Source organism: Pleurodeles waltl, chromosome 11, assembly GCF_031143425.1.
Source record: "Pleurodeles waltl isolate 20211129_DDA chromosome 11, aPleWal1.hap1.20221129, whole genome shotgun sequence".
In the NCBI taxonomy this organism is placed as follows: Eukaryota; Metazoa; Chordata; class Amphibia; order Caudata; family Salamandridae; genus Pleurodeles; species Pleurodeles waltl.
Window position 1 is genome coordinate 86,600,426 of NC_090450.1, and position 27,498 is coordinate 86,627,923.

A 27,498-nucleotide genomic window follows, 5' to 3' on the forward strand; every position below is an offset into this window, starting at 1 on the left:
TTGTCCTAGAACCACCAGGCTGAGTTATGGGCAAAAATGTTGTGAAAAAGAAAGCTTGCAAAGCATTAAGGATCTAGTTTTCTCTCTTAAGCAGAGAATATTATAGCATTGGCTCTCCTGCTGTGCCGGGAGAGCCACTTTTGCTTTGAGGATTTCTGTTTTATGTAAAGAATTTACCTATTTCAAGTGTTTTAAGGGGAGAGCCACAAGAAATGACTCTGACTAGGTAACTGTGAAAAATGTGACCATTGCTTCGATATCCCCGATCGAGTTCACGCTGTTGTGCCTGTTCATGCAGCGAGTGCCATAGCCGTCATGAAGCACGATGGGGAGAGACAAAGAAAATAGTTTGCCCACTCCGAAGTATATTGGCAGTTGTGCAATAATCCATGTAACAGGGGCAGTCTGCAAGGCTTGACAAAAAACAGCCTCAAGGCGGGACAAACATAAAGCAATTACAAATGACATCAAATGATTTTTGAAAGACATGCCCACGAACGAATGAAAGTGATGGGTGTGAGGTGGGCGTGGTTAAACGCCCAAAATACTTACAACAGGCCAAAGTGCTTGCACGCTCAACCTAAATAAAGGCAGGTAAAGCATGAGCATCAATGACTTACCATGTATGAACGCTAGATAAGTATGTTTTTTTCACAAATGCACTAAGGTGAATATGGGGCAAAAATGGCCAATCAATCAACAGAAAGGGCAAACATAGCCTAGCACACAACAGAGGAGAAATAAAACGTACAAAGAGAGACAACATTCAAAAGAAGATAAATTAAACATACCAAGAGGAGTGTGGGGGCAAACATAGCTTAGCACACAACAGAGGAGAAATAAAACGTACAACGATAGATAAGGAGAGATTCCACACAACAGAAACACATGAAGAGGAACATGATAGCCTAGCCTAGCAAGTAACATAAGAAAGATATAACATTCAAAGAGAAGTAGCAAACAACTTCAGGGAAACAAAACACACAAAGGTGATTAGAACGCTACAGAAAGTATATAAAATATATTTTGTAGAAATCATACTTTGTATTGGACAGATGATTTCATATTTGTAAAACCAAATTCTACCTTCAATGTGTGAATACATTGTTACTCTGTGAAAATAATTCACAATGTCAACAACTCTACAATACTCATGATCAAACTTTAAATTATTTCTTGCTGAATGTATAATGACCACCAGACGGAAAGTTAACCTTCTCATTATTCATGTCAATGTTAATAATGACAAATTCTCTTCATAGTTAGTTACATCAAATTCAAATGAAAGAATTGTTCTTCAGCTCGATACCAAGCAATTACATTCTGATTACAGTTTTCCCCCTCTCTAAAACATTACAAAGCAGGTATTTGTGCTATGCCACAGAAATCAGTGGCGAAAATAAACTGTTGTGCAATTATGTAAAAGTAATGACTGCTAGATATGTAAAACATTTATTTCAAGTTTGCAATCATGATTAAAATTCCAAACTGCAGTCTTAACTTTCAAGTGGAAGTATAATGCAGTGTTAAACTGCAAAAACCTGCAGGCAGACACATTAACAAGTAATCTGTAATATTCAAATCTAGGAATGTAAATGCTTCAAAGTCAGTGTTCCAAAATGTCAATCTAAGGCTTGCGAGAGTCTAACGGGATCTTAAAACAGCAACCAAATAAACAGTTCCCTCACCCCAAGACAAGCTGCACCTCCCCTCATGCTTATCAGCAGTGACATGCCCCGGCTCCTAGTGAAGCGAGTACCCTGCCCTTTGATGTTAACCCTACCTTTTGGAGACCAGATTATAAATAAATTGTGCTTGCGCTCCAAAATTCAGATTTTGTTAAAATAAAGTTACATTTCATTAAATTCTGGAAAAACACAGTATCTTCTACAAATCCTAAGTACATCAGTGAAAAAGTACTCAGTTCAGGCGCTTTGCAGGTGGTACTTTGGTGGTCTCACTGGAGCACTGGCTACAACTTCAAATGGAAGAGTTGTTTTTTTAAGAAGGCAGCAAGGATAGCATTAACCAGAGGCCGTCTTTTTTTCTAAAATGGTGTTCCTTTCCTCACTTTTCTTGGAACAACACAGATAAATGTCATTGGTAGCCCGGAAAAGAAATGTGTGAGTCATACTTAACAGCTACTCCATTACCACAACCTTACACAAAGAGTCAGGAATAACTAACAAATGGTTTTGGGACACTACGGCTGAGGTTGTTCTCCCATAGAAATAGTTGACTATTAAATAAGGACCTTCCACTATCTGCTGCTTTTCTTAATCTTGCAGGTGATGCACCCTATCATCTTGCCTGTTTCACCCTTCCCCTATTAGTGTTTAAGCCTTTTGAGATACTATTTGTATACCCAAATCAGGTTATTGAAATACACCCTTACTCTTAACAGCTCTTGCTATTTAGGTAAAATGTTTTACTGAGTGCTCTGGTGTAGATTAAGGACATGTAAAATTAAAATTGTGCCTGCAAATTTTTGTTGTGAAACTTTGCTACGTTATGTAGTTGCAAGTTTATCAACTAGTGTACAGCTTCTTCAGTCGGTGGAGGTACCTGCAAAAAAAGGTTTTGTGAGAGATTTTTCCTCTATTTATTTTGCTGGGAATAATTTTCTCCCTCATATCCAGATAGTCTATCGGCCACATTCTGCTCAGCTGAAGTCTGCTCCGGCAGCTATATGGTTAAAAGCTTCTTAAATCTGAGGCACAGAGATGCAAAAGGCAAATGTGAACAGGGTTGACCCCTAGCTCTTTTGAGCACAGTGGACTACAAACTTCCTTTAGGAGGGAAGCCTGTTCCTCCACTTCTTCTGGATTAGGAAGAATTAGAGAAAGGGATGTTCTCCACTTTGATCTGAGGTATTGTGCTTATGTGAGGTAATAACAGGAGAACAAGAAAAGTACAACTAAAGAGAACTTGTCTCCACTGTAGTCAGAGACTGTCCATGTGTCTCAACTGACTCTAGAAAACAGCAAGACCATTATATTTTTAGTAGAGAAACACAATTCCACATGAAAAGAGAAAGTGATTGCATACTAACTTCCCTGATTAGATGTCCACTGCTACCATGAATTCTATCTCAAGAAAGGAAGCATGTCAAACCGTATTCCGTAGCCTGTTTTTTTTTTTTTATTATCCAAGTGCACACAATAAATGCCCATGATATGTGTCCTTAAATATTTCATATAAAAGATATGGCAAGGTAGTAGCTATGTAATCACAATGTCCTCTCCTGCCTCTTTCAATATGAACCATTTCCCGTCTGGAGGTAGCATTGATGGTGCCGTTTCAGGATTTCTAGTTAGGTTTGGAATTAGTAAGCGAGTGATGAGACATGCAGGAATATCAGCTCACAGGGTTACTAGAGGTGTTCATGTTACTGAGGCAAACACCCATTGGAAACTGAGCAGAGACCTGTAGATCTTTTTGATAGGCAGCGTATGTCACCAGACTTCTCTTACTTTCTCATCGCTGTCCAACTCGATGCTTGAAATGGCACCAAAAAGGGAAACAGCTAGCTACCTTTCTTACTCTCTGTTGTCTTTTTGAACCTGTACAAGGTGGCTTTGAGTTACCTTCAAAGACAAGCGCATAGGATAGATCCACTTAAGTAGTTGAACTCCAATGAGATGTGGTACAGGCCACCTACATCAAACATGCACATCTGACGAAACAATGACACACCCCTTTTTACCCATCCTATCTTTCAGTCTCTATGAGGTATGTATTACATGAAACGTGTTTTCCAGGTGGCTTCCGTATGGCAAACTTTTAACAACGGGATGGTGAGGTACTGTTGACATTTTGAAAGGATGGAGGAAGATTGGCTGAATACTACTGTTTGCTCACCAAACACGTGGATGAACAATAAACTTTACGAGGCCTAGCCTTGATGGGTGTGTCTAAAACCAAGAATGCTGAATGGTCGAATAAAAATTCACTTTATGGTAGGGAATCCTCCACGAGTGAAGTATTTATTGTGTAAGTACATTTCAACCCATTAGACATATTGTTCTATAGTTTTAATAGCCGGGTTAAAGTTAAAAAGAAAGACTGTGAGACACAAAGAAATTGTGTGGATGTAGGTATGCCCCTTGTATTCTGGTCATAATGTCTTTGCCCACCCAGCAACTAAAGATTTAGGCCCTCATTACAACTTCCGCGGTCTTTTACAAAGACCGCCAAAGCTGCGGGTGCCAGTATACCACCAGTTCTGGTGGTATATCTGCCTCCCTATTATGACTTTTCCGCTGGGCCAGCGGACGGTAACAGTGCTTCCATCCACTGGCCCAGCGGAAAAGTCATATCAACATTGCAGCCGGCTCGTAATGGAGCCGGTGGCAATGCTGATGTGCAGTAGCACCGGTCTCGCATTTCACTGCCCGAAATTCGGGCAGTGAAATGCGCGATGGGGCTGTGCCTGGGGGGGACCTGCACTGCCCATGCCAAGTGCATGGGCAGTGCAGGAGCCCCCAGGGGCACCCCAAGTCCCCCTTACAGCCAGCCTTTCCATGGCGGTGTTTACCGCAGTGGACAGGCTGGCGGTTCGGAACTCATAACCCCCCAGGGCAGCTGTGCTTGCACCGCTGCCCTGGGGATTATGACTGCCAGGTGGAAGCCTGACGGTATGTTGGAGGGGCCAGCGGTATGGCCATGGCTAATGCGCTGCGGTCATATTAGCGGTGTTACTGCCAGTTTACCACCAGCCGCCAGGGTCGTAATGAGGCCCTTAATGCTTAAAGCTGCACCTAGACAGGTAAACTGGATTAATTCATTTTATAAATGTAAAATATTAACTTCATGACCCCCGTCTCATATATAGGCACAACTGAATATTACCTGTTGACTTTCCAATGAACTGATGTTAATACAGATGGAGCCCATTGCTAAGGGAGTGATACCCGATCTTCTGTTGTAAGGACAGAGCGCCCATGGGTAACTGCAAATGGAAGAGTTTGTATCTGCCGCTGATAGAAATTAGGTGGCAGTAGCATATCACCTAGAGGATGGTTGTCAATACAGGTCTAGACCAAAATAACATCATTATATTGGCATAAAACGTGCTGCAGGTAAGATTGGCAACGCCCTTCCGAGGATAAACGTTGTGTATCAAGACCTGAGCTTTGAAGATAAAAAAAAAAAAAATGTGTGTAATCGAAAAAAGTATTGATGCAAATGTACAAATGTGCCTTCCCTTACATGCCTTTAATAAGCAGATTTTCATCAAGGTTTTCCAGGGTTCTTTTTTTTTCATGAGAGCAGGTTGGAGTAGTTTCCAGAATGGATTTAGACTGGAAAATTGGATTGGGAATGTTTGTTAATAGTCACAAAATTAAAGGTATGTAAGTGCTCCCAAATTAGAAGTGATCTCTGACAGTCTCCTCTCTGAGAACTACAATTTCTTCACTCATTTTTAAACTCTTGAATGCAGAATACACAAGCTCTATATCGATTTTTGCAATTTTGAGTATCATTTGTATTCCTAAAATGTTGCACACCTCTTTCCAGAAGTGAGGGTCTGTATTTTATGAGAAAGGATTTTGTTTTTATTTGACACCTAACTGAAACTTTGGTGCCTGAACATTTTTTAATACTGGCCCTACAAAAAGAAACAAGAAAACCTAAGAGATTGAATGGACAAGTGCTGAGTAATACAATTGTCCCACACAATGGTTATCATTCCCCTCATTATTGTACAACAATCAAATTGGTCTACCCACTGATGCCAAATTATGAAAACAGATAAATCCTGTCCAATGCCCCAAAAAACAAATGATGTCAGGCAATCAACTGCCCCACTACAGTACTAATAAATGTAAATTCTGTCAGAAATGGCACCGGGCATGTGTGTCATGATTTGCATTCGTAGCCACCAGTAATAATCCATCGGGTGATAGCGGGTATAGGGAGATGAAGAGGTTAATGCGTGCGTGATAGCATTGATTACAGATGATGTGTCTGTCGAGCCACTATTACAATATGTTTCCATTCTGGCAATCTTCTCATCAAAATATTTTCTTCCATAATCTTGGCGGACGACTTCTGGGAGATCCTCCCACATCTTGTCTGCTATTGCTTTAATACGTTCCGGGGTGTAGAGGCTCGTGGCAGCTATGAAGTTTCCAGGTTCTACAATGCTGACTTTGACACCTCTGGGATGCATCTCGTATCGCAGGCAATCTGAGAACGCTTCCACCCCAAACTTGGTGATGCAGTAAGGAGACCGGGCCGGATTCGCCATTCGACCTAACATACTGCTGATGTTAACCACGCGGCCTGGGAAGAAAGAGAGTGAAGAAAAGATTCAGAGATAATAACTGAAAATTTATTAGAAAAGTTAAAGTTCTCAGTCCTATTTACACGTGGAAGGCGTGCGTTTGCAATTGAAATCATAAAATCATTTCATGCATGAACTATCAAAGCAACACACAAAGCGAAATTGTTGCCCACAAAGTGTAGAGCATAACTGTTGGCAGATATAAAAAAAGGCAGGCCCTTTTAAGGTGAATGTGGACTTGTTATCAACTATACCAGTGGTTCAGAGGTTCCCAACCTTTTGACTTCTGTGGAACCAGGACCCCCCCACTGAATCATTATTGGAATCTGAGGAACCCCACAATGAGTCATTACTGAAAGTTGGAGACCTAATCTGTTAACTTTATTAATTTTTTTCTAAGCAGTCCAGGGCCCCCTGAGGAGGCTTCGTGGACCCACCGGGGTCACTGAACCACAGGTTGGGAACCACTGAACTATACCATTTAAATTCTATCTTTGAAAATGTAGCTGAGGCTTTAAATCTCGTAGATATGAGAAATACTCTATAGGTTACTCCCTCTGGTAAAATGATGATGGTACTAAGTACCAGAATCCTAACTTTAACCACAGCTTGAGGTAAGAATATGAACTAACTGATGAGAGGCTGGCAATCTGAAATCTTAAGCTCAAATCCACCCAAAGTTTCACTGCTCCCTTCAAGGTAAGCAAAAGCTAGAATATAAAGAAATCAATGACTTGTAAAATTCAGGCCCATATTTATGATCTGTTTTCTCCACTTTAGTATCATTTTTTAAATATATTTTTTTATACTGAAACGGTGCAAACCGAATACTATATTTATACTTTGACTCTAGACCCGTCTAGCATCAAAATATTGGGCTTAGCGCCATTTCTAGGATGTGGCAACCCACCTTGCTTTAATGAGATGCAAGGAATGCGTTCCTGTCCTCGAAATGACTCTAACCCCCAGCGCCATATCTATGCTCTGGCACAGAAACGACGCACGGGTGGGAGGCGGACCTAAATAATGGCGCTAAGCTCGTTTAACGCCATTATTTAATGCCTGGGTCAGACTAGGGCCTAGCCTAGCCTAGGGTGGCTGTAGACCCATTTCCATGGCTAAACACCATGGAATGGACCCACAGATGCCCACCCCAAGCCTCAGCAACACCCCCACCCAGACCAGAGGGACACCAGAGGATGGGGACCCCATCCTAGGTAAGATTAACATTTATTTTTTTTTCGGTGCCATTGGGGGCTCCTTACATGGGCCCCCCTGCATGGCACTGGGTCTAATGGCCATGCCCAGGGGACACTGGTCCCCTGGGCATGGCTGTTGGGGTGGTGGGCATGACTCCTGTCTTTACTAAGACAGGAGTCATTTTTGGGTGCTATTGCATCAGGAAATAATGCTAGGTTGGTTAACGCCATATATTGTGGTGATAACAACCTAGCGTAATTTCTGGCACTCTAAAGCCATTTCCCCCTAACACCCCCCCCACCCCCCTTGGCTAGCGTCTTTTCTTAGCACCGGCTTGTGTCATCCCATAAATATGGCACCCGGCTTGCGCTCAGGAATGGCGCAACCCGGCTGTAAACTTTTTGACACAAAACTGCATTTGTGCAGTTTTTCGTCAAAAAGTATAAATATGGGCCTCAGTGTCCTGCAACAAAAAGCTGTAATATTTTTAGACACCATATGGAAGAGATCTGATGATATGGTAGCAAAACACCCCAAGCTGAGGAATACAATATATCTTGTGAGGAATGTGCTTCCATCTCATTCAATAATCTATGATTGCCCTCCCCATGTGTGTGAATTAAATACACAGGAACAAATAGGAAAGTCTTCTTGAATAGCTAAATAGCAAAGCACACCAAAGGCTCCTTAAAACTGTGCAGCCTGCTTTCATCTCTGTAGGAAAGCATCAACACAGAGGAGCATTCCACCCTAGTTTGCTTCAGGGAGAAAACTCTTAATTCAGTAAGACAGATCTGCCGTCCTGCACTTAAGTTCGGCTTTCTATCGGACACTGTGTTGTCCCCTATAGGACTAATATCATGTAAGCCCAGCTAGGGGTTTCCACGTGTTTTGTGTTGCTCGATGGCTGGACTAAAGGAGCACTACAAGTGTCCCCCACCACTATTAGAAGGTGACTACTCCCCTCCTCAGCAGTAGACTGGTGGATTATGGCTGGTGAAGGGAACACTTGTTTTTTACCCCTCCAGATAAAATCAATTTGGCATCTCATAACTGACACTCTTCCTTTGACCGTTAGCTTGTGTTGGATGTTTGTGTTGGGATGTGGTGTGCATAGAGACCGAGAATAGTATGAACAGCATTAATGTCTTCCATGAGGATGTCAGATGTAACTGAAAATGAGGGCTCCGTGTGCAGGCAAGGCATTTCAAACTGCCCTACCTTGAAACAGCCCCGAGGCTGCACCTGAAAAAAGAATGTGGCAGTTTCATCCGAGCCTGGTTTCTGGTTGCCATATACATTTCAGCGCAGAGCCATTTCTGTACACATAAGGTTGATCAACCTAGTAGTGATACCAGGTAGCTCTACTGGAAGATCTTCCCGGCAATAATCAGAGGCTTGCTTAGAATGTCATACCTACAGGGAGCTCAGTCCTTTTCTTGAAGACACCTTCCACTTCTGCACTAGAAAATATATGTTGTGAAATGGAGCTGATCCACGACCAACAAAACAAGTGAGTCACCAAGTAGATATGAAGTCCTTGCAACTCAGTCAGGAATATAGATATTTTCTTTGCAACAGGATTACGGACCAAAAAGAGTTATTCAAGTCTAAATAGCATTGAAACAATGTGTGGTCCGACCTTTCCCATGACAGTGGACTATCCCATGCAATTACTCAATTTTCTGGTTGCCAGAATCACCTCCCTTCTAGGCTACAAGAGACACAAAGGATTCCCCTTTCATCCTAAGTCCTATAATTATGGCTCATTAGGTGAGCTCAGTTGCCCTAACTCCCAAACTATTTAAACTACATTTTTAGTCGCCAGGGTTTCTGAGAATTCACTGTATGAAGAAGTGACTGGGCTCAAATTCATTAAACATGGATTCTCAGTTGCAGTGGGTGCTCAAAGGTCCCCTGAAAGATTTGCTCAGCTATTCTTGAGAAACAAGCCTCCAAGGTTGGTGCTTGTGGTGGTAAGAGCTTATGTGGGGGATAGTCAATTTGCCTCACCAATATTGGCCATTTGTCAATTTCACATCTGAGTCGAGTTGGACTGGTCTTCTGTTTATTATGTCCTGTGTCCTCCATATCTTCAACCACCAATGTGCAAGACTTCCTTTAATACAGACTGTAGCCCTGAATTAGGACCCAGTACTTGGGCATCCTAAGTTAATAATTAAGTTAACGATTTTATTTTGGGTGGTATGATTTTGGGTGTTTAAAGCATTTTTTGTGTTTTGTGATATTATTTTGCATACTTCTTAGTGTTCTGGGCTAAAAACAAATGAGCTGTCCACTGCTGCTTCTACAGTCACTAAGGGTAAATATTTTGTAGCATAAATTATACACTTTAGCATTCAGACTGATATCTTTGTTCCACTTAGCAAGGGTATGTAAACAATGTCACAGTAAAAAAAGATTGAAAAACTAAGGTTTCTGAGGATAACTGAGAACTAGCAAGCCTGTCCACATCGTATAATAATGTCAAGAATGCCCATGTTTTCTGAATTGCAGGACCTTCGCAGTTAAGTGTTATAACACAATTTGGGAAGGGTGTATCTCTTTGTAAAGAAGTAAGGAGTCTGGATACAAACTTGTAGGTCCTGTATTAGGAGTATCTTATCCACGACATAGGAAACACCTTCTCTCTAACAGCTCTTCCCTCGAATCCCCAGAACTTCCACCCTTCAACACTCTAATCTGATGTCAAAGGTGACATCGCCCCTAGGCATAGAATTCCTTCCATTCTGCCATCTACCACACACCTTCGCCCTTTAAAATAAAAAATAAAAATATTACATTAAGAAACATAAAATTGAATGTAACAATTACAAAGTAGTACTCTTACATAGCGTTGGTTGCTTAATTAAAATTTCATCCCCCACTTTCACGTCAATTTCACACGTGTTCTTCTTATCATAATATTCCTTCCTTCTCTGCACACATTTCTTTTCACGCTCATCCTTTTCTCTCATGTCATCCCACAACACACAGCAAACTTTCCCCCAACTTACCCAGCCTGGTGCTAACAAAGTATTGGCTTTGCGTACTCTAAACAGTTCAAAAGGAACTTTACCAGTTGTAGTATGGGGAGAAAACCTATATGGGCGCAGAAAACGTTTTAGACCCTCCCTCCAATTCCTGTTTGCCGCAACCTCCAATTGTATGCACTTCTTTACACATTTATTAAACCTCTCGACTGTACCATTTCCTTCAGGATGATACAGGGAACACGTCTTATGTCCAATCCATCTTTCTTTAAGATAGGATTCCATTTCATCTGACACAAACTGTGGACCATTGTCCGTGACAATAGCATTAGGATAACCTTCACGATTGAAAATCTCACTTAGAAAATCAAGAATTTTTTAGTTTCCATACTACAGCTGATACATAATTCAGCCCATCTAGAAAATGTATCAATTAACACCAAAATGTAGTTACATCCACCTCTCGCATGAATGGGTCCAACCACGTCAACAGCTACAACCTCCCATAGTTTGTGTGATATTTCTCTAGCCCCCATAGGCGGTACTCTGGCTTTATAGACTTTGTCACTATTGCAACAATCTGGACAGTCTCTGATTTTTCTTTCAATCATGAGATCCTTGCCTGGCCACCAGTAATTAAGACTGATTCTGGCTTTGGTGTTGCCCATTCCCTGGTGCCCTTCATGTCCAAAATCTATTATTTTCTCCCTCAATGTAGCAGGAACTGCCAATCTGGAACTACGCAAAAGTACACCACCCTCTATAGATAACTCCTCTTTCACTTTCCAAAATCCTCCTAACTCCTCCTCACGTTTGGCACTTAAACTCCATCCCTCACTGATTTCTTTGCACACCCGCTGCAACACGAGATCCTCTACAATTGCACTCACCCATTACTCTCGACTCACAACTCCTTCCGTTATACTACATACACTTATTTCACTTTGGAGATTCTTCTCCAAACACACTTCCGTCTTTGTACTAAGTCTAGACAAACAGTCAGCCATCCTGTTATCAGGTCCTGGAACATAACATACTTTGAAAGCAAAATCTTGTAGACCTACAACCCACCTACTAATTCTACTGGAAATTATATCAAGACCCTTACTCATGAATACTTCCACCAAAGGTTTATGATCCGTGAAAACTTGATCAGAAATTTCTTAATTTGTGAACAGCCCAATGCACACTTAAAGCTTCCTTCTCAATGGTGGAATAGTTGATGTCAGCCCCTTGCAAAGTCCTAGAGCAATATACTATTGGTTATAGAACTCTCTCATCTGTTTCTTGCAACAAAACTGCACCTAAACCTTTCATACTGGCATCCGTCATAATGACACTTTGTTTTTTCGGATCAAACGAATTCAAACTCTCAGCACTTGACAAATCCCTTTTTATACTCTCAAATTCTTCCTTACATTCCTCATTCCACACAAATTCACAACCCTTCTTCAGCAACCTCCACATGTGCACAGTTTTAAATGCTAAATTTGGTAAAAACTTGGCATGGAATTCTACCATACCAAGAAAAGACACCAGTTCTTCTTTCTTTTCCGGATTGCGTAGATTTAAAATGTTCGTTACTAGACTTTCTTTCGGACACACACCCTTTGAAGTTATTTTGTGACCCAGATACTCAATTTCTGTTCTGCAGAAGGAGCATTTCTTAAGCTTGAGAGTTAAACCATGCTCCCTCAAAATGGTAAGAAACCTCCTAAATCTTTTCTCATGTTCTGCTTCCATTTGTCCATGTATTAGAATATCGTCCTGGAAACACTTTACCCCCGGCTCTGAACCAAACAAATTGTACATTATGCGTTGAAACACTGCCGCTGCAGAGACCAAACCAAACGGCATCCTTCTAAATCTGAAGGTCCCAAAAGGCGTGATAAATGTCATATAGTCTCTAGAGTCATAATGTAGCATGACTTGATGGTAAGCCGAAGTGAAGTCTAACTTGCTGAAAAACGTTGACTCATGCAATAACGTGACCATCTCAGTAATGTTTGGCAGAGGAAATTGATCACTGACCACGCACTTATTCAAATTTCTCAAATCCACACACAACCTGATTTCTCCTGTTTGTTTGCGTGGCACAACAATGAGAGAAACCCACTCGGATGATTCCACTGGTTCAATTATTTCTTCGTCACACAACCTCCGTATTTCTCTTTCAACATCATCCTTCATCGAGATTGGGATTTGGCGTACTTTGGCCACCACTGGTACCGATCCTTCTTTAATCTTTATACGATGAACATATTTTTTTTTAAACAACCCAACTTGTCACTGAACACTTCGCTGTACTCTTTAACAAATCCTGGTGGATCCTCTACACTACCACCATCAATTGAAACTGCACAAACATTTTGACACTTTGCAATGAACTCTTCTTTAATCATAACAGGTGTGGGAGAATTGGTATCTAAGATAATATTTAGATCCCTTTGGTGTGGCCAGCTCAAAACACTATCTCCTTTAACAGGAATGTAAATTTTCCCAAACACAGTGTTCGTTTTGAATGTGATCTCAGATTTGAAATATCCTCTCAAGTCTATACTTTGACCACCGTAGGCACCCGGAATGACATCAGGCTCCTTTAAGTCAACTTTGTGGCTAAAATGTTCGTCAAAGAAGTCACTTGATACTAAAGTTAACCACGCTCCCGAATCAAATAATACTTCACTGCTCACTCCAAAAATGGTGACTATATCCTTTGGGTAACTCTTTTTCTGAGCGTTGGTAGAGACTGACAGAATACAATCCTCAACAACGTTTACTGATGTTTGACTTTTAGTTGATTTACAACATTTGGCGAAATGCCCCTTTTTATTGCAGTCTACAGGTCATATTTATGGCAGGACATTTCTTATAGGATGCATAATGCCCATTGTTGCCACACCGAAAACACCTAACATCCTTAAATTTGGACCATTGCTCCTGAGTGACTCTCTCCTCTCCTTTATCACAGTCTCCTTCTTTCTTTACATTTTCTTTTCTCGCAGTAATCTTATTTATCGCCAAATTTCTCCCTCTTTCCAATTCTTCAACACAAGCTAAAGTGTGTTCCACGCTTTTGGCTAGCATGATAACTTCATGCAGAGGCGGGTCATCCTTGCTCCACAATTCTTGTCTCACTTTATCACTTAAACATCTCAACATAAACTGGTCTCTAATGCGCTCATCAATCGTGCTTCCAAATTTGCATGTAGAAGCTAATTTTCTTAACGCCGCTATATATTCTTCAATAGTCTCCCCTGGCTTTTGTTCTCTCATGCCAAAATGGTACCACTCCAATATGGTGCTGATTTCAGGTAGGAAATGCAGATCTAATTTCTTTAAACACATTTCAAATTCATTTAAATCTGTACCATCATCTCCTGCATCCAGTAACGTCTCAAACATTTCCTGTCCTTCACACCATAAACAATGCATATGTAAGGCTGTTTTTCTTTCATTGGATAAGTTGGTGCCACAAACTCTAGAGTAATGAAGAAACGTCCTTTTCCATTTGGACCACTTGATAGGTGGTTCCCCAGGCTCGGTGAGAAAAAATGGTGGAGGAGAAATGTTTTGAATACTGTGTTCCCTTTAGGAATCTTTTAGATATTCGATAAATAAGCTTTAATAAACTTCCAAAAGGTTAACTACTTGGCACAATGTTGTTTGCTCAGTAATAGTTTCACTTTTGTACTCTCTCCATATTATTATGCATGAAGTACACTTTTAGGTTGTTTTCCTTGGTGAAGACCCCTTCTGTAACTATTTTTTTTCTGTTTAATAAAGGAATTGAGTCTTCCTGGATGTTATAAGGAGACAGACTCTTAAGGAGACGACAATGCTGGGAAATCCACCTCCGCTCAGAGGTAAGCAGGTAACAAAAGTGTGTCTTGAAACTGAAACACACGCGAAATGCGCGTGTGATTCTCCTGTTTTTGTAATAGAAACGCATGCAATGGCACGCGGCAGCGTAGGCACAGAGGAGACCGGTGTGATCCTCCTGTCAGATCAATGGAAGTACATGCGCAGCAGCACGCGTTAGTTTTCAGCAGATTATTGCGATCCTTCGGTCAGTTCCTACTGCAGCACGCGTCAATCTTTACCGGGGGAGTTTTGAAAGTAAACGCACGAGAGAAAGCGAGCGGTATAGACAGTTTATAAAATTAACTTCCCCAAATGGAGAGGCTTTAAAAAATAAAATTGTAGAGCTCACCAGTCTACGCAGAAAGTTCACAGTAGAAGAAACAGCAGTTCTTTAAACGGTGTAATCAGGATGTTCACCACAGGGAAACAGCAAACCCTGAATGTTCTGATGAGACACATCCAGTAGATACTTCAGTGCCCTTGTGTTAAGATACTCCTTAGCGGTCACTCGTCGCCAAATGTAAAGAAGTAAGTAGCCTGGATACAAACTTGTAGGTCCTTTATTAGGAGTATCTTATCCACGACACAGGAAACACCTTCTCTCTAACAGCTCTTCCCTCGAATCACCAGAACTTCCACCCTTCAACACTCTAATCTGATGTCAAAGGTGACTTCACCCCTAGGCATAGGACTCCTTCCATTCTGCCATCTACCACACTCTTCCCCCCAAAATGCTAACATATTTTAGTCTATATTGCTGTTCATCTTATTTGTCCAATATATAAATTTAAAAAACTATCCTTTTTCAAATATATACCTTTGGCTATATAATTAGGTTAATGTCGGCTATTACTGCAGCATCTTGTATTTCAGTTCCACTCCTATTGCTATCCTCTTACACAGGCCTTGCATGCTTACCTAGAATAGCCTTGCCTAGTCAAGTCTACTCAGGGGGTAGCTGGGTTGTCTAAATGGTCTAAATCAAGTATGGTAGTACCAGAAGCCATGGGAAACCAAAGATAAACAACAGTCTCCACCATGAATATTGCTCCAGTCACCATTGGCTTCCCTAAGCACCCGGGAGAAGGATTTATACCTACATCCAGATGATTCATTAAACAAAGACTTTAAACATACTGGACATGTGTAGGAAACTAGAATGTTAATTAGGGTCAAGTGCTGCCTCAATATCAATGTGAGATGTCGGGTAGTGCCAGCAAAGTTAAACAACCTAGTGCCTAAAAAGTAAAAGCGGGCTTCTATGAGGAATCCTGAGCATACGGTTGGTAGCAGTTGAATTTCAGATGTGTGTTCCATCAAAAAAACTGTTACTTCCAGAATGTTTCAAAAGAAACTGTTGAAAATAAATTTAAATTCCTGAGGAGATTTCTGGTGGGAGGTTGGCTCCTCAAACACCCCTCGGGACTTCAGCAAAAAGTTAAGTTTTCACATGGTCTGCAGCTTTTCTGGAAGGCAGAACGGCTCCCTATGTCCTGAGACCTTCTTATCCCTTGCAGTCTTAAGAGGAATTTACTCAATCGATGTGGTCTTTCCTTCAATTTCTTTTCAAAATTCTTCTTTCGTAAGAACTATGTCAAAGTACAGACACTAACTGTCTGACGGCTCTTCTTCTAGGATATCCTGGGTCCATAATCTCCCTGTGGACTTTCAGGAGGCCAAATCTTTTCACTCTTGAGAAGAGTCTTTACAAATTAGGTACAAAAGACTGCAAAATTCAAGGCATCTATTCTTCCTCAGGCAGACAGAGTTATTCAATAGAAGTCTTCTTCTCCTCGTCTTAAATAAATTCCAGCAGTGTTTTGATGTCCAGGAGCTGGACAGACAACTTTATAATATTAACGCAGAAGTGGGTAGTGATGTTCCAGGAGTTTATCACTATGACTTTGTCATGCCTCCCATAACCCTAGTTTTCAGCTGGCTTTTTGGTGCAAATTATCAGAGAAGGCATTATTTTAACATGATGATTCCGTTCTCTGTGCCCCTATGCCTACATATCAGCTGGTCCATTATAAAAATATGGTTTTGCCCTCGATTTGAAGCAAAACTACCCTAGAGATGATCACCTTATGCCCGTTATTTCACTAGAATCAAAACCAAGAATACAGGTGAAAGGTCTATATGAAAAGGACTTTTCCCACTAGGCCTGATCTTTGGAATGTGAGGAGGATGCCAGGTCAGCCTGCCTGTCTAAATGTGGTGAACACCCACTGTATCCTCCGCCCCTTCTCTACCAATAGGACTACTCACACATACGCTTTCAGTAGGACTAAGTGATCTGTAGGTTGGTAACTCCCCGTTCACGGAGAACAAATTAACCTCTTTCCTGAAAATCATGTTTCTTCTATAACAAGTTCCCCAATCGATTAGTATTCTGTTCTATAATGTAGTAAATATGGAGTTTGTGTCTGGTCCCTAGACAAAGACACATAAATATATATAGTCTGTAACACATGTACACCTTTGTCAATGCAAAGCTGATATCCAAAGAGGCAGCAGGGCACTTTGAGTGTTGTAATTACGGAAACATGCAAGTTCAGCACAGGTCCCATGTTACACTTCTGAACATTATGCACTTGGACCTTGCCTTGCTGGCTTCAAGACCATGGGACGTATCCAGTGACATCAAAATGCTAAAATGTGTCAACAACATGTTAAGTCTCACATGTTGGTACTGCAGCTTAGCCTGCAGGGTGACCGGGACCTACTGTTATGTTTCTAAAACCCACATGGTGCCAAGGCACACTGCAGCCTACATTGGGCATATGACATTTATGCCATTTGTGCACATTCTGGATACTTTTAGTGTAAGGTTACCTGAAAGACCAGCAAGCCATTTGATGCTTCCCAGTTACAAGCCATGGTTCAGGGGATTACCACAATAGGTGTATAACCTGTTTGACAGGATATCTAAATACCCAGTAACCTCCATTCATTCAGTCCTGATAAATACTACAAACCCATCATGTTAAGCTGGTTTAATTCAATATAGTCCTTTTCACAAATAGTGGAGAGTCTTGGGGTGGCTGACTCTTACATATTCTTCCATTGCTATCCAAAGATCTGGGATTGCTACTGTGGACAACGATAACCAATCCATAGGTAAGTTTCCAAACACTCAGTGAAACAATGGCACACCTGTAGTGAAGTGCTGTGTGATGCGGAATGCCCATAACCATTTTTTTCATGACATCAAGCTAATATAGCACCACATAAAAAGTGAACACCACACTATTTGATGGTGCAGCTGACAATTTCTACATCACAATTTCACACCTATCCACAAATACAGGGGAGCAAAATATCAGGCACTGTCAAAAGGCTAACCTTGCATTTCCAAGGAAAACACTGTCTCCAGATTCATCACACTCACTGCCAATCTAATAGTGTTAAAAGTGTAAATGACACAAGGGCAAGACAGCAAAAAACTGCCTCTGCACATTTAAAGAGACTGCTCTCTCCACTCCGCCCCCACCACACCCTAACCACACCTTGGAATCTAACTCTTCACAAATGCTTCAGGAATGCTAGCGATAGATAATGCTAGTCTGGCAGGCTACTCCCAACCTCCGATTTCTTCTGCATTGTTTCAGGGGAAAACGAAGAAGATGGATTCCACTGAGCGCTTAGTAAATCATATCCGATTCATCCTACCATGCCCACTAGTTCTATGTAGATGCATTGTGTAGATGCACTTGGAAGTTAGTGTAGCACCCTCTTACAGAAGACTGGGCAGAATATTTGTACCAATAATGCAAGTAGGCTTTCCCTTCTTAAAACACTGCCATCACTATCAGCCTTGAGTAGTCTGGCGAGAAGATAGTCATGCTTCAAACAGCTCTCCACCACACCACAGAGCCCTGCTTGCACGGTCAAGGACATAGCAGAAGGAATCCTAAGCGTACACAAATGGTACCAAAACAAAGGTCAAAACACAGCAGCCACTGGCTCACTCTTGTGTAAATCAGGGTGGAGGTGCACACTAGCAACAACATGCATGGGATGTCTCCATTTCAACACATTTGAAGCATTGAACTATGTTTTGAATAGCTACATAACAGTAAAGTTTTATTCGAGCGGGCCGGTGTTCTATACCTCCACTTAGTTATAAAATAATTCAGACATTATCCCAAAGACAGAACTTACTCGACCTTTTCCTCCTCATTCCACTCCAATTGTTATAATTGAGAGCAGGATAAAAACAAGCATTGGCTAAATCAATAGGTCTCACTTATACAAAATCTATTTGCAGATTCAGTGCCTTTTCATTTATCCGTGTTGCACAGCAGCAGCACCCGGGTTGCCAGGAAACAAATGTGTACTCGTACTTGCAGGTATCACTGGGGCAGCAACTGTCCATTTGAGAAGAAACAGTACTATTCCCAGTGTCATCAGGGGCACTAGGCAGACGGTGAAAAAAATGGATGAGAAAATCATCTGGTGCCTGCTGACAAGTTTTTTTTTTTTAATGGGGGTTGGACAAGACACAAACACATTTGTGCTGGCATTTTATGTGATGATATGCTTAGAAAACACATGTTCTCAAACATGTACAAGCACAGGCCAGAACCATTAAGATATGAGAGCACAACATTTAAAAGGCATGGAAAGGACGCAGTGCCGATCATGTACAGATATGTAGATATACAGGCAGTCGGAAAACAGCGCAGCGAGTTTCAGTCAGATTTATGCAAAATGAAGATTACAAAATAGACTGAGATTTTTTTCCCCGCACAGGAAAAGGAAGCGCTCAGAGGACAAACATTGTTAGCGTGGCACCCCCTGTACTGCAATGCCTATGAACACTCCACGGTTGACTTATGGCCCATATATCAGAATAAATTCTGTAGGTGGGATTACCACCTGGGAGTCTGGAGGAAATTTACCATTCATCTCGAAACAGTTCAGAATCAAACGCCCATAACTTACTTAAAGATACATCTAAGCCAAGTTGGAAGCTTAGCCACACGCCTGAGCTCTCCAGTTTCCTCAAAGAGCCATTTGTTGGCCAACTTTTGAAAACAATGTCTGCATTAATTACACTGTATCACAGAAGCAGGCTAGGGATGCTGCAACAAGTCAAACAAATGAAAGAGAAGGGATATGATGGGGAAAGGAAAGTATTCACTCTGTTAAGCCTTACACCAGGGACAGCAACACGTGTGTGTTTCAAGATCGGAGAGAGATAACAGTAATGGCAATTAAATACCTAATGTAAGGGTGCTGAGTGGATTTAGAAACCCCCCCTGCCAAAGTAAAGATGTCAAGGCGGTACACATAGCAACTTCTCGACAAATGGAAAAGTCTGTGAGACTGCAAACACTTCAACATACAGTCAGGCTATGGAGGGAGCCGCAAAGAGCGTGTGGTATGGGGGGTGAATAGGACCTGAATCACGTCGGGAGCAGAGGGACGCGCACTGCTAAAGTTGAATCAATCTAAGCTTGATCCCTGCTCCACTGAGAGGATGGGACGAGACGCTCGGCCACCACTGACCAATTAAGGAAGCTTGAAAGAAGAGGGACACTGCAACCAACAAATGGTAACCAATGTTCAGGCTTAAAGACCTTTTTTGTAAACAATAGTGGCCCGCAAGTGAGATGCACTCACTAGCGTATGCTCTCTCAGGCTCTACCCTAAAAATCAGTTCAAAGGACTGTGTGGAACAATATTACAATGTGATGTTCGGCACGGTATAGGGGCTTATGTGTGGGGTGTGGTGAAGAGAGTGGATTTGGGAGGGTGGGGAACGGAAGGAGAAAGTTGCCAGAAAACAAATTCAGGGTGGAGCAGGGGGACCAGAATGGAATGTGATTGTAGCCATAGCATTATGCAGATTTAACCAGCCAGTAAAATTGGGTCCGTTGCTCAAAATTTGGTGCAGGAATTCTGGGCGGGTCGTGATCAGACACAGCTGTGTCACACGTGGGGATACTGCTCCGCTTGACACATATTCAGGCCTCTCCGGCACTCACCTTTGGCCCTGCGCAGGAGCGGAAGGCATGCTTTTGTGACGCGGACGGTCCCCCACAAATTCACTTCTGCTACTTCCTTATAGGTTTCCATGCTTGTGAACTCCACTTCTCCAAAAGTTGAAATTCCAGCATTGTTCACCAAACCCCACAATCCTAAAACAAAACAAAAAACATTGCTTTCAAATGTGCATAGAGCAGTTAAGCTGCAGGGCTGTTCACAATTCCACAATTCCGACACTTAAGGGCTTGCTTTTCCCCCCATATACTGCATATCCTGTAAACGAAATCTGCATATTGTTAAAATGTCTAACACACATTTGAGAGAAATTTTGTGCGTTAATCAAAAGAATTCGGCTCACAACTGTGCAAGTATTGTGCACCCACAACAAATATTTCTGCTCACAGTGAAATAATTCGACACAAGACACATTTGCGTTCTTTTTGAAGGGAATTCAATTATTCTTGAACGTTCTGCTTCATAATAATGGATGTTATCAGTAATGTTAAAACATCAATAGATTTAGCACCTTTCTTTAATATCGTAAAAAAAGTTAGTATAAAATGCCAATACAATACCCAACTTGCGTACATCACGCTTCTTTCCTCACAGAGCTAAACAATATGCTCGCCTCATTTCTAACAGCAATGAAAACTAGATGGAGTCATGAAAGAGACAGACTGCTCAGCAATCGGGGGGGTTGCTGTTACTTCACTGAGACTAGTGGTTACACATCCCTGAAAGACCAGGAATTGCCAGTGATTTAAGCTACTGTGTGTCATTAAAACTAATCAATCAATCAGGCACTTGTAAAGCGCGGCTTATCACCTATCGGGTCTCAAGGTGCTGTTGTGGGCGTGTTGATCATTCGAAGAGGCAGGTCTTGATGTCTCCTGGTGATAAGACTGAACTATCTCAAGACCAACTCAGTCTTACTTGTTTTATAAGTTGGTAACAGGGCGGGCCATCTTTAGGGCTGGTGGCGCCCTGTGCAACAGTCTTTTTTGGTGCCCTCCCCACCCCATGACCGCTTCCTCCTATTCCCTAACTACCACCCGAAAAATGTACCCCTCATCTCTCCATAGCCCACCTTTCACATACATTCATTTCTTTTAAAGCGCTTGTAAACGCTGGCTTTACTAATCCACTCAGCTATCCACATAAAATAGACTTCTGTTCTTTGCAGCAGGCATATTAAAGCCGGCCCTGTAAAGGGGTACCCTTTAAACTGGGTAATAGTAACACCGGTTTACAAAGCCTAGAAATGGCATGTGTGGCATGAAGTGCTATATAAAACGGTCACTGGCAAAGCCAACAGGTCTGCCTTGCATTGCTTGTTTTAGGGCTTTGTTATTGTAGGTATCAGTCAAAAAAATAAAAAGAAGAGAAAGAGTAAAAATGTTTTAAAATAATGACCACTGCATATAACTTTGATAGAACAGCCCTTAGACGAGGTATAGAAGAGGTAAAGAAATCGTTTTTCAGTTATAATGTAGCTCACAGGAACATCTGAAGAAAATATACTATTATCTTTCAATTACTGCAACCTGAAGATATAGTTCAAAGTACAAGGAAGACTAAAAAAAATGTAAGAAAAAAGGTATAAATAAATAAATTAGCAAATATACACCACAGGGCATTGTCAGTACATGATCTCCTCTGATTTATGCCAATGTCGTACCAAAAAACATTCTCTCTCTTCTGTGAAATTTCCTGTTTTACAGGATATCTACAATTTTCAGTCTTGTTCAAGTGGTCCCAGGGCAGGCATGGGCGCCTTGTCCCAAACTGTGGTGGCTGAGGTCAGTTACCACTGGTGTCCTCAAGCAAGGAGGTAGTGGGGGGCGGGGCACAAGCTCAGAACTCAACAAATCAGCAGTCATAACATCTTCAATGTTCAGCTGACTGCCTGTCTTTTTACAAATTTGAGAAAAGAAAGTGCTCTCTAATGTCATATCAATATTCAATACTGCACAATTCAATCCAGTATTGAAGGTAATGATCCTGGTCAACACTCTCTTGTAGCACTCCACCCCTTTTCTACCTCCATGCTTTCTCCCACCTTGGGGACCACCAGCAAGTTAGGTTAAAAATATGAATACGGTTAAGGTGCAGATTTTAGTGCCAGACAAGTCAAATGTGCAATCAGTTCCCTTGTTTCCACAAGTTCTTGCCCCTGGTGGTGTAGATCCTTTACCAGTAGAAACTTGCTTTAATTTCTCAAAAACGACTATACATATTTACACCAATTAACAACAAGCATTTGCAATGCAGTATGTCTCACATTTGCTTGAGTTAGCAATATTGTTACTGAAAATTCATAACTGGACTTTTCTTTTCTTGCCACATAAATTGGCCAACCCTACCTCATTATTTCATTTTTTCCTGTCATATAATTCTAGTGCCTCTGCATATAACTAAAGTACTTCCGCTTACCTTCTTCCTCTATCTGTAGCAAAAAATTTAAATGTTGCCACTTAGAATACTTAGCATACTAATTTAAATCTGCCATGCTAATTCCAATAGAATACCACTTTCATCACCCCAGCATCAGAGTTGCTTGCTGGCTAACGCAATTCCCCCAAAAAAGAGACAAGACAGCCACAGAGGAGAAATATAACAGAAGGGTCACCCAAACATATTGAGAGTGTTCAAACAGTCATAGTGTAATGAGAATGTTAACTTAGCCTGAATTATGGTCATAATTGTAATAAGGAGAGATTATTAAAATATATACAATTATCATATAAACCTTTATCGGAAATAAACGTTTGGCATTAGACTGTAATGCCCAAAACTGTAATGTTCAAAAAAGCCCTTAGAGAGCACCGCACCAAAAATATCAATTGTAACAAACATGGTCACGTAACCATATTGTTAGTCCCTATAAGAGATAACCCCTTGAAAATAAAACAAGAGAAAGTAATGCAGTGTAACCATATACTTAGCCTCTATGGGACATTTTTAGAGCTAGCAGGCCTACTACAATGATATTACAAACAAGGCATTTAAAACAAAACTTGTCCCAGCTGTAAAACAAATGTTGTAGACGTGAGTAAGCTTAAGAGACACTGAATGGTGAGGGGGTTATTATTTTGTGGTCCCCACTAACCCAGTGTGGGGACCCAGAGATGATATAGACAGAAAGAGCATTTTGAAGATGGCCCCATTCTTCTAGGACCCCCACAGGCTGAGTTATCAGCAAAACTGTTTAATAAAAGCAATGCCCTGCAAAGCATTGTGGGTGAGTCTTTGTGCCGCAAATCTTATAGTATGTTGACTGCAGTTCTCAGAACAGCCCCTAGAGGACGTCACAGTGAAATAGCATTTGGAAGAAACATGGTCATGTAACCATACAGTCAGCCCTTTGAGAGCATAAACCCATGAATAAAGAATTGGAGATATTAATGCAGTGTAACCATATATGTAGTCCTTAGAGTACATAGAGCATTACATGTTTTCAAGGCTACCAGATCTATTCCAATAATATTACAAACAAAGCCCATAAAACATAATTTCACCCAGTTGTAAAACAAAAGTTCCAGCCAGGAGAAAGCTTAAAAAGGTAATGAATGGTGGTAGGGGTTATTATTTTGGAGTCCCTACTGACATAGTGTGGGGACCTAGAGATGATGTAGACAAAAAAGCACACCGAGGTCAATGTTTTAAAGGTGGTCCCACCATCCTAGGACCACAACAGGCTGGTATGATATATTTAGCCCCTCGAGGACATAGTGCATTACATATATTCAGGGGTAGCGGGCCTCTAACAATGATATGACAAACAAAGCCCTTAAAACACAAACCTCTCACAGCTGTAAAACAAAAATTCCAGCCATTGATAGAGCTTAAATAGACACCGAATGGGGCGGAGAGGTTATTATTTTGGGGTCCCCACTAACCTAGTGTGGGAACCTAAATATGAAGGTGGACAGATAGATCCCCTTGTTGTGAACATTTTGGTGGTGGTTCAATTGTCCTAGGGCCACCACAGGCTGAGTTATGTACACAAATGTTTTGTGAAAGTAATGCCCTACAAAGCATTATGGGTTGACTTTTCCCGTGTGCCGGGAGTGCTTTGGGGATTTCAGTTTTGCGTAAAGAATTCACCAATTTAAAGTATTTTAAGGGGAGAACGACAAGAAATGTCTTTGATTAGGTAACTGTGAAAAATGTGACCAGCGCTCCAATACCGCCGATCGAGTTCACGCTGTTATGTCTGTTCACGCAATGAGTGTCATGGCAACCATGCAGCACAAAGTGGAGAGACAAAAGAAATGGTTTGCCCATGCTGAAGTATATCAGCAATAATGCAATAATCCATGTAACAGGGGCAATCTGCAAGGCGTGACAAAAACAGCTACAAGGCAGGACAAACGTAGCAATGACTTCAAGTGATTTTTGAAAGGGAAGCCCACGAATGAGTGAAAGTGATAGGTGTGACATGGGAGTGGTTAAAAGCCCACAATACTTACAACAGGTCAAAGTGCTTGCTCACTTGACTAAAAAGGCCTTTTTCTGGACCAAGAACAAGTTTTCCTCCTAATTTGGTGTAATTCTGTGCAGTGGTTTGGGCGCTAACGCTGTTCAAAATCCCTATTGAACAATGAACGGGGAAAAAGCATTTTGTCCCCCCCCCACCTTTTTCTCAGCCCCCGCTTGATGGATCACCTCAAAACTTTCCAGACAGCAGCTGGAGTGACCATAGCTTTGTTTTGGGAAAAGTTTGTGAAGATTCATCAAACAGTGCTAAAATTATTAGCAAAACAAAAACTATTTTTCTATAGAAACTAGGTCCTAACTACAACTACCTAGTGGCGGTATATATATTTATATGTGTGTGTAAGTATGAAGTATAATGATAATATTTACCTGTGGATGTAGTTTCTTGTGATATTTAGCTGCTTAATTTGCTAAAATGCGACAGGCATCGAACTATGAAAACATGTTCATCTGTTAAATAAATATGGAACTGTACCATTTTGTGACACCATTCATTAAAAAAAAAAAAAAAGTGGGTAAATACCAACAAGAAGGACAAAACATTAATTTGGATAAATACAAATGAAATGTAAAAAAAACTATCATAAAACCAGGAGTCCTAGTTAAAATAGATCTTTTGTTAACTGGAATGGTCATTGTGTGACAGAGCCCAATATATTCTTGACATGAATGATATTTTCAAATTTATCACTGACCAGAACTATTGGAGGTGGAAAGAAATCTAGCACTCAAGAGTTCTGCATATGCTACAACCATAGAGAAGAGAAAAAAGAAGAGATAAGGATCTTGCATCTGGTACCATAGGAGCAAATATTTGTACAGAGAATACGTACAACATAGCACGCAGACGCTTTGGAAAAATAAAAAGGTTATAGTAGACTTTTTAAAGAAATCTATGGATTGAAGATAGACAAATTATGTTATCAATCAGTGGACTACCCCTCTAGTTAATCAGCTTTATACATCAAAGGAAATGTAGTGAAGCATTGACGTTCCTACATTTATAGTCACAGACCAGAATTGACTACAAACGAGAAACAAGACGTGGGATGAATTCCGATTAACAGTCAAGAGAGCACAAATGTCAAACCGTGAATTCAATTGCGTTCACTATATAAGATTTGTCTGAAATACCTCATCCCCATCCTTCTGAAACAACTGAAATGTTAACTTCCATTTGGCAGGGTCGTTGGGAAATACAAGGTTTTCTGCAATGTTCAAACAGATCCAGAAAAGTGCTGTCTCAAAAGGGGATTCAGAAAATTGCTGTCTCAAAAGGCAACAATTTGCTGCATAAATGTGTCTGACAAGGCATGTAGTGTCTTTATGAGGAGGAATATGAAATAACATTCTGTTGTATAAAACTTAATCAGGCACAAATAATGTATTGTGACAGATTATTATTGAAACACGACTGCAACTTCCACCCTTTGGCCAAGAGATGTTTAATATGTGATGCACCTTTCCCAATCTCATTACAAACTTCACTTCACATGCTGAGCTTGGAAATCAGCATTCCAAATTTCATGCTAGATGCCAAGACTCAATACAGATGTTTAAGCCGAGCTGGCATTGGCCTCCACGCAAATTGCCAAGCGCTGGTTTCTTTTGTGTTAAGAAAGCCACAAGCAAACACCATTTTTTCCAACCACAAACAGCAGTGGTTTTGCCATGCTTTTTACCATGGTTCACCACAACAGGGCATCCCTAGAACCAGGGGCAGTCAAAACATGTGCAAGCAACAAGGGTTCCAGTGGACTGAATAGGTGTATGCAAAAACTGCTAAATTACAAGATAAAGATATACAAATGTAAAGGATGCAAAACAAAAGAAGAAATATAGGTGCTCACACACAAATTCAAAACTATTCAATTATTATTAGAAGGTAGGTTTTAGAAAATAAAAACCCACAATACAAATATAATCCAACACAAAAGACAACCCGAGCTCAACATACTGTACAAATAAATACATTCAAATATTACACAGTGTTAACAGAAAAAAAGAAAAGAATGTTAGGACACTCCAATTATAGGCGACAATCATTTCCCAGTTTGCCAATAAAGCTTCACGGTGTTTCGGCCCTAATCATTCACGGGGTCATCACCAGGACAGAGATAATTTTCAAACAGAAAAACCAAGAAATGATCTAAACCATTAAAGGCAACAAACAGAATAATTTTGTATCTCAAGGAAATTGTCCTCATAAAACCAGACCAAATCACACTGTAAACATATGATTCTCCTAAAGAACACGAGGCTGCCTGGTCCAATGAACCATGTCCCTCGTACTCTGTGGAAAATTACTAAACGATCCAGAGAGATAAACCTTCAATTCAAGAAGCATCAATCTCACAAGACTCAGTGAGAGAATTACATATCTCGGACAAAGAATGCTAATTCCAGGGAGCAATAATGTGTACTCAAAACAACTCTGCACTTCATAGTTAAGTGACAGTGTTGTTAGGAGGGCACATTTTTGGGAAAAAAAGAAAAAAAAAACATCCTCTCTTATTCTGCCCAGTCTCACATGATACCATCGTGCCCACATAGCCTTGACCTCAAACACGCTTACCTGGACTGTCTTCTTACTTTAAAAAAAATAAAATCTCTTTATATTCATGATCACTCCATCTTTTTCCCTAATGTATATTTATT

At 40.9% G+C, this 27,498-nt stretch overlaps 1 protein-coding gene across 1 annotated transcript in view; it reads right to left on the minus strand.

Moving 5' to 3' along the window:
- Nucleotides 1–1,204: 1,204 nt before the first annotated feature.
- The window catches only part of BDH1 (3-hydroxybutyrate dehydrogenase 1), a 63,850-nt gene continuing 37,556 nt past the window's right edge, over nucleotides 1,205–27,498 (minus strand). The window contains exons 6-7 of the mRNA XM_069213157.1: nucleotides 20,340–20,492; nucleotides 1,205–6,288 (exon numbers count right to left, since the gene is read on the minus strand). Coding sequence (XP_069069258.1) covers nucleotides 5,819–6,288; nucleotides 20,340–20,492 — 623 coding nt within the window. The 3' untranslated portion in view covers nucleotides 1,205–5,818. The remainder of the gene's footprint in view (nucleotides 6,289–20,339; nucleotides 20,493–27,498) is intronic.